Source organism: Dipodomys ordii, unplaced genomic scaffold (genome assembly GCF_000151885.1).
Source record: "Dipodomys ordii isolate 6190 unplaced genomic scaffold, Dord_2.0 Scaffold14, whole genome shotgun sequence".
Classification (NCBI taxonomy): domain Eukaryota; kingdom Metazoa; phylum Chordata; class Mammalia; order Rodentia; family Heteromyidae; genus Dipodomys; species Dipodomys ordii.
Window position 1 is genome coordinate 15,342,364 of NW_012267230.1, and position 7,364 is coordinate 15,349,727.

The window sequence follows — 7,364 nt, forward strand, 5'->3', positions numbered from 1 at the left end:
GGGGGGTCATCGGGGCTGGGGTGGGGATAGTGGGGGTGGGGGGGTCACCTGGGTCGGGGTTCCGACTGAGGGGGGAAGCCACAGAACATCTGGTCCAGGACAGTGCCAGGTGTTACCCCGCCGTTCCCCCTTCAGAGGTCTCTGGAGTGACTGGACAGGTTCTCGTTGTCCCCTTCAGATCTGGATGTGCCGGCCCAGGGCCTCTCCAGTCTGCCCGGGAGCCACGGGTGCCATCCAGCCAGCCCCTGCCAAGGTCCAGTGAACTTTGTTCTGCCCAAGTGGCGCGGTCTGGTTGGCATGCTTTAGGCTAGCTCTCAGCTCCCGCTCCAGGCTGTGAAAGGTGCCCGCCAGCCCCTTCTTAGTGGAGCTCTGCTGACAACGGACTTATTTGGTAAAAACACCTCCTTAGGAACTGGAGACAGAGCTTTAGTATTGCAGCGCCAGCCTTGAAGGGAAACCCTTGAGCAAGTGTAAGAAGGTCTTGAATGCAAGCCCCCCCTCCCCCCCTCCTACAGGCACTAAAAACAAACCACATTCATAGGCAAGGCTGGGACTTGAGTGTCTTTGGGGCAGAGTCTTGTGGGGTGTCTCTCCTTTAGGGACCGAGGCTACGACACTGGGCTTCTCTGGGGCTATCTGTGACCGGGGATCACCCAGGCAAAGCTGCCCCCTCTGTCTCTAGAGTCCTGGTGTGCTGCCCAGCTGCGGACGGCACTCCTGGGCCTCTGCTTCCTTCTCAAGTTCCGGGTAAAGGCTGGGCAGCCACACACTTCAGGAAGGCTGTCCCCAGGTTTTTTTTTTGGGGGGTGACTTCGTGCCCCTGGAGTTTCCTGTTTTTATTCTTTCAAGTAGTGGTGCAACTCTTTTGTAACTTTCCTTGCCCCTGTGCCCCACACTGATGTTTTGGGGAAAGAGAAAACCCAGCCCCAGCCCCCTTGTCTCTCTGACTCTCTGACAACCTGGATGCTTTTTGTGTGTGTGCCAATATGGCATCTTGAACTTAGGGCCTAGGCACTTAAGCTTGTTAGGCTGGAAACCCTATCATTTGAGCTACTGCTCCGCTTCTGGCTTTTTGGTGGCCAATTGGAGATGAGAGTCTCAGACTTTCCTGCCTGGCTGTCTTTACGCTGTGATCCTCAGATCCCAGCCTGCGAGTAGCTGGGATGACAGGCGTGAGCCACGGCGCCCGGCTTGGAGGCCTGTTTCTGGGACCATTCTCTTGCTCCTCCTGACTGACTGGAGGCTCAGTCCAGGGCCTTCCTGGGTAGCCATTTGGGGGTTCGCGGGGTTCAGGGATCCCATCAGGGCTTCCCTGTGGGTCCTGCAGGGGTGGAGGTGCACGTCCATCGGGCTACACTTCTCTGGGCATCTGCGACGTCACGCCTCTCCTTGCTCACGTGTAAACTGGAAATGGGCTGTGGAGAGTGTGCATAAGACAAGTGTGAAGTGTGAGCTCAGTGCCACGTGTCCCCCGAGCCACCGGGGTCTCTGCGCGGTGACCCATGCGTGAGTGGGCAGAGCGCCCAGGGGCCAGGCGTCCCGCTGGGCTGAGGTCTCTGCGTTGACTCCCCCGGCCCAGGTGTGTACGTGTGCGCCAAGTGCGGCTACGAGCTCTTCTCCAGCCGCTCCAAGTACGCACACTCGTCCCCGTGGCCGGCCTTCACCGAGACCATCCACGCAGACAGCGTGGCCAAACGCCCGGAGCCCCATCGCCCCGAAGCCCTGAAGGTAGGTGGCCGGGGAGGCCCGAGAGCAGGTCACCCCCCTTCCCCCGCTCCCCTCACACGCTTGGGCCTTCAAGGCCGGTTCAGGCCTTCAGCCTGGGCTGCGGAGCCTGGCACAGGGCGCGGGCAGCGGGACACGATCCCCTCAGGCCCAGCCTCTCGCGAGCCCGCAGCCCACGCGGCGTGTGGTCCTCGCAGGTGTCTTGTGGCAAGTGTGGCAATGGGCTGGGCCACGAGTTCCTGAACGACGGTCCCATGCGTGGGCAGTCCCGATTCTGAATCTTCAGCAGCTCGCTGAAGTTCATCCCTAAAGGTGAGTGGGGAGGGGCACGGGGGGGGGCCCCTGTCCCCTGGGGAGGCGATGGGCCAGGAGCGGGGCGCATCCCAACTGTGCGGCACGTCAGGGACAACAGGGTGAATGTCCACCGCTCCAACCTGAGTCCCGCCCAGTCCTGGCAGGGATGGTGGGCCCGCACCCCGGCCACGTTCGGCCGTGGCCTCTGGTGTCATGTTGGAGCTGCTGAGTTCCGTCTCCATGGCCTGGCCTGCGGCTCTTGGCTCACCGGGTCCTCACCCCCCCCCCAGCCTGTCTGCACACAGGGTCACCCCTCCCCGTGCTCCGTGACTCCACTTCCTCTCTCGCGGTCCCCAGGGCCACCCCCGTCCCTTACCCCTGCTTCGCGCTCAGCAGTGCGGGACTGTCAGTAGCACAGGCTGGTGTGGGGCTCCACCAGGTGACGTTTGGCTCCATCTTCATTGTCTTGGAGGAGGAAGAGACCGCCGGTTTCGGGGACCCATGTGTGCGCCCTCTAACTTGCCTACTGGCCGAAGAATGAGTTAATGCTCGATTGCTTTCTCTCTTCTCCCTCCTTTTTTTCAGGCAAAGAAACTTCTGCTGCCCAGGGGCAGTAGGTGGGCAGCCCTCCCCCCCCATGGACTCGCGGTGGCTGGCTGGGCCCTGGCTGTGGCATCTCAGCATTCCTACAAGAAGGCAGGGCGGGGGTGGCTGAGACATCGGAAAAGACAGACTCCTTGCACAAAGCACCCCAGAGGCCAGGGCTGAGCCTCGGCCTTTCCTGACGCACGCGGTCTCAGGAGACTTACATACTGCCAGGAGATTTATACATATGCCCATGTGCCCGTGTATTCTTCCCATTTCCTCCCTGGCTCTCTGTATCTCTTGCGATGGACACCAGTTCCCAAACCTGGACCCCACCGAAGCCCTGTGCCTTCCCTTGCCTGTTGCGGGGGGGGGGGGGGGGAGGAGGAACGCAAACACGGCCGCCCCGCCGCCCCCTCCAGCCCTGGTCACCGCATGATCTGCCCTGGCTAAACCCTCCTAGGCCAGCCAGGGTGGTGACAACCTGTGGCCTGCGGGAGGAGTAGAGCCAGCCCAGCCCTGTTTCACCATCTGCGGGTACCGCTCGCCTCCACTACTGTTGCTTCATGACCTGGCCGGTGCAGCTGCCCCGCGGTCACCGGCCTCGGTCCACACCTGCAGAGATGTCCCAAGCCCTGTGCTCTTGCTAGGGGAGGACGGGGGAGGCAGAAGCCTGTCCCCCAGCTCGAGTCTTGGAGTAATCAGGTGGAAATGAATAAAGGTGAGCCCTGGCCGCGCGCGCACGTGCGTGCAGTGCTGCTCCAGCCCCGGCCTGCTGTCTTGGTTCCCATCCAGAGGGAGGGTGAGCATCTGGCGTGCTCTGAAAATATTTGTGGTTCTGTATTGAGGATGCAGCTGTGTGTGCAAGATGGGGTCTGAGGTAGATGGAGGTCGCCCTCAGAAAGCCTGTGTGAACCCTGGAAGGCAGTAGTAAGAAGGTGCAGCCATCACCCTTGGCTTGAGGGAGCGGAGTCATGCAAGTCCTTGGAACACACAGCGGCAGGGACCAAGTGAGGTGCTCACGGTTCCCAGGGACAGCTGCAGTCCCAGCTGCACTCAGACCTAACGTGGCCCACGGCTTCTCTAGACGTGAAATGGGCGGACCCCTGACTGGACTGAACAAGTATCGGTCCAAGAAACAGAAGACTCACATGAACCCCAGAACAGCAGTGTTCTGCGGCCTTGGGGCCCCAGAGCCTGGCGGCCAGGGAGGCCAGGCAGCCTTCAGCTATACGGTGAATCTGGCCTTGTACCCGGGTGATTGTGCACCGGGGCAGGGAAGCAGCGAGACCCACATTCCCAGAGGCACCAGTGTCCCTCTCAGTCGGGGGTGTGCGGCAATTGCCAAACAAGAATGGCCCCCAGCCTTCCTACAGGGAGGCCCAAGGTGGCTTCTGAGAGGCCAGGCCCAGGTGCCGGCCCAGAGCCTGCCCGCAGGGGGCGCTCGTGGCCCACAGGCCTGGGGCATGGTGGGCTGCAGTTTCCTGGAGCTGCCACTGGGGGGCACCGCACAGCCCAGCCTCATCTGGGACCCATTAGCCAGGTGCCCCAGGGCTCTAGCGGGCCCTGTGTCCCGGGTGACCTGTGCAGGGGGCGCCTTTGGACCCACTCCCCTTTCTGGAGCCAAGAAAGGAGGACAGATGGGGGACAGGTGGAGGATAAGGGAAGGGACGGGACGGGGAAGCTGGGCGTGTTTGGAGGCGCAGATACAGGCAGGATCTCCCAAACGCAGCCCAGTGCCAGTCCTCTCTCCAGGTCCCTGGTGGGGTCCCATCTGCACTGATGCCCCCTCCCTGGTTCTCTCCTCTGAGAGTTTGGGCCTTGGCCCGCCCTAGGCTTGTATGCTGAAGTTGCAGCCCTGCAGATCTCTGTTCCTCTGCCCCCATCTCTCCCTGCTGCAGAGCAGGATGCTCCTTGTAGCCCACCCCCTTGCCCCTCCGCCAGCCAGCCATCTTGGCAGGGTGGTCCCAGCTGTCCCCCCTGAGGTTTCTTTGTCCAAGTTGAAGAGCTCCCCAAACCCATGGCCACAGCATAGTCTCTCCATCAGAGGCTGGCCTCGGGTTGCTGTGGTGCATGGTGGCTGTGTGGCCTGGTGTGGCTGCTAAGCGGGGAGGGCCTGCCTCCTCTCCCTTCCAACGGGACTTTTTTTCATGATTCAGTTCTGACACTGTCAATCTTGTCCGCCCTGGCCAGCCCTGGCCAGCCCATGACCCTTCCCTGCCATGTATCCACCAATCTCCACCAGTAAACCCCCAGGTTTTGGAAAGTGGAGTCACAGACGCCTTTCTCCTCTGGTCTTGTCCCCACGGCAGACAATAGGAGGTGCTCAGGTGCTGGGTGGGGGAGCAGCTGTTCCCGCAGCCCCTTGTGCCATGGTCCCTATTACATGTTCTCAGTCTCTTTACCAGGAGCCAGGCCCTTGGAGAGGAGGGGTTTGTCATCTTTAATAAACACAGGAGAGGAAGCCACTGGTGGCTCATACTTGTAATCCTAGCTACTCAGGAGGCTGAGGTTCAAAGCTAGCCTGGGCAAGAAAGTCTGAGACTCATCTCCAATGACTCACTGAAAGGTCACAAGTGGAGCTGTGGCTCAGGTGGTAAAGCCCTAAGCCTTGAGCACAAAAGCTCAGGGACAGCACCCAGGCCCTGAGTTCAAGCCTCCCCACCCCCACCCCCCACAAAATGGAAAGGGAGGCAAGGAGCTGGGTCCCTGGCAGGGAAGACCTGGAGATCCTTTCATGGAGTCACTGCTGCCGGCCCCCTGCCACATCTCCCACGGGGGAAGGGAAGCAGGCCAGGCCAGGGAGGGTGGCCGGCAGCGTCCTCTCGCAGCGGCCCCTGCCCAGGACAGCTGCATCCTCTCTCTTGGGCACATCCGGCATCCCGAGTGGAAAAACCCCCACACAAATCAAGGACATCTGGGCCTGCCCTGGGGCCGCAGCCCTCCCCTGCTCCCCTAGCCAGACTCCTTCCTGTGGTGTGGTGTGGGGGTGCAAGGCAGGCTGTGCGAGGGGAGGGAGGTCCTGGAGTTGTTCATGTGCGAACCCCCCTCAGCTGTCCCCCGCTGAGGGAGGAGCTGCACCGGGACTAAGCAATCTACCTAGGGGGAGAGGGGGCGCCACTGGCTGGGGGGCACTCCCTCCGGGGCCGGAGCAGGCTGGGAAAGAGACAGAGAAAGGTGTTCTGGGTAGAGGAAAAAAATAGACAGCAGAACTCGAGTGACCTTTCCAGAGAGAGGGACCCCGTCTCCCTAGGTCACCAAGCAGGGAGTCGGCAGGATGCCAGGCTGGGTCCTGGCAGGGGGGAGGAGCTGCCCAGATATGAGGAGGAGGAGGGAAGGAGGCAGAGCCTCTCAGACCATCTTCCCTCAGCAGGTGGGGGGCTGAGGAAACAGTATCCCTCAGGGATAAGAAAGGGCTCCCGGAGATAGAGAATTACCCTCAGAGAATAAGCAGGGGAACACACACCAGGGGATTTGGAGTCCTGATTGGCGCCTGCTCAGATTGGGTGGGTGCTGCAGGCCCGGTGCCTTTCTGTGGGAAGGCTCTGAGAAGAACCAGCCAGTCTGGAACAAATCTCATTTTAAGCTAGACTAGACCAAGAACTTCCTGGCCCCTGCATGTGCCAGCATGCTTCCCAGATGGTGCCATGCCAACAACCTGCCCACAGGGCCTCGGGCTCAGGCTTGCCCTGACAAGCAGGTTTGGCCCTGGGGGCTGTGTTAAAGGGGCCGTGAGTGGTCTTTACCCCACTACCCCCGCGTGGCCCTGCATGGCCCTCTGTGCCCTGGGTGGCAGTTCGGTGGGTCCTGGAGGCCTGGTGTCCCTCAGAGACAGCTGAGACATGTCCAGGTGCCATTAGGCCCAGAGCCAACCCCTAACAAGCAGAACGGACAGAGGCCTGGTCTGGTGGAGAGGCTGGGCCTGGGGTGGGGCTGGGAGTGGGCAGGTGGCTGGTCCTCTTGGGGCTTCACTGGCCCTCCCTCTCCTCTGTGGGCAGTGCTGGGGTGTGGTAAACCAGGTCCCGAATCCGGAGACTGGGTCTGCACTCAGCTCACTGGCGGATCTCCTGAACCAGGCCGGGCTCTCTTGGGGGGCAGGGCTCCCACCGACCTGGGTGGAGCCTGCGAGCTGGGGCCCAAAGCGGATTCTGACCACAGACTGTGGGGACGGGTGGGGACCCCACTTTAGGCTGCGGACGTGGCCTCGTTTGACGTCGGGGTCCGTGCGCTTCTTTGGTCCGGAGGTGAGGCTCCCACCGTGTGTGTGTGCGCGCGCGCGCATGCGCAGCCCCCAGTCCCGGGCTTGAACTCAGGGCCTGGCGCTGTCTCTGAGCTCCTTGGCTCCAGGCTTGGCGTCCTGGTGACCAGTGAGCAGAGCCTCCCGGACGTGGCTGCCCGGGCGGGCCTCGGACGGCCACCTTCCGTTCTCAGCCGCCTGGGTGCCCCGCTAGGCTCCCACTTGTGGAGGCCTCCCTGTCCAGGAGGGGCGGGAAGGCGCCTTCTCGGGCCGGCTGGCCCATCCGGGGGCGCCAGAGCCGGCCGGGCGGAGGGGACGGGCGCCCAGACCCCGCCTCCGGCCCAGAAGCCACGCCCATTATGCCACGCCCACCTGCCCCGACCTCGCCCCTCCGACCCCGCCCGCCCCTCCGACCAGCCCCGCCCATGCAAACCCCGCCCCCAGATCAGGCCCCGCCCACAAAACCACGCCCGTAGGCCTCGGACCCACCCCATCCCGCTTCACCCCTTCGGCCCCGCCCCTC

The 7,364-nt window shown here is 62.5% G+C and overlaps 2 protein-coding genes across 2 annotated transcripts in view; both read left to right on the forward strand.

The window, feature by feature from the left end:
* The first annotated feature begins 1,502 nt into the window (after positions 1–1,502).
* Positions 1,503–3,340, forward strand: Msrb1 (methionine sulfoxide reductase B1). The gene is made up of 4 exons (XM_013011256.1): positions 1,503–1,506; positions 1,553–1,728; positions 1,923–2,037; positions 2,605–3,340. Exons 1-4 carry the CDS (start codon positions 1,503–1,505, stop codon positions 2,634–2,636), a joined length of 327 nt encoding a protein of 108 aa, XP_012866710.1. The 3' UTR covers positions 2,637–3,340.
* A 358-nt stretch (positions 3,341–3,698) lies between these two features.
* Hs3st6 (heparan sulfate (glucosamine) 3-O-sulfotransferase 6) overlaps positions 3,699–7,364 on the forward strand; it is an 8,435-nt gene continuing 4,769 nt past the window's right edge. Inside the window, exon 1 of the mRNA XM_013011257.1 lies at positions 3,699–4,255. Within this exon, the coding sequence (XP_012866711.1) occupies positions 3,699–4,255 (557 nt within the window). The remainder of the gene's footprint in view (positions 4,256–7,364) is intronic.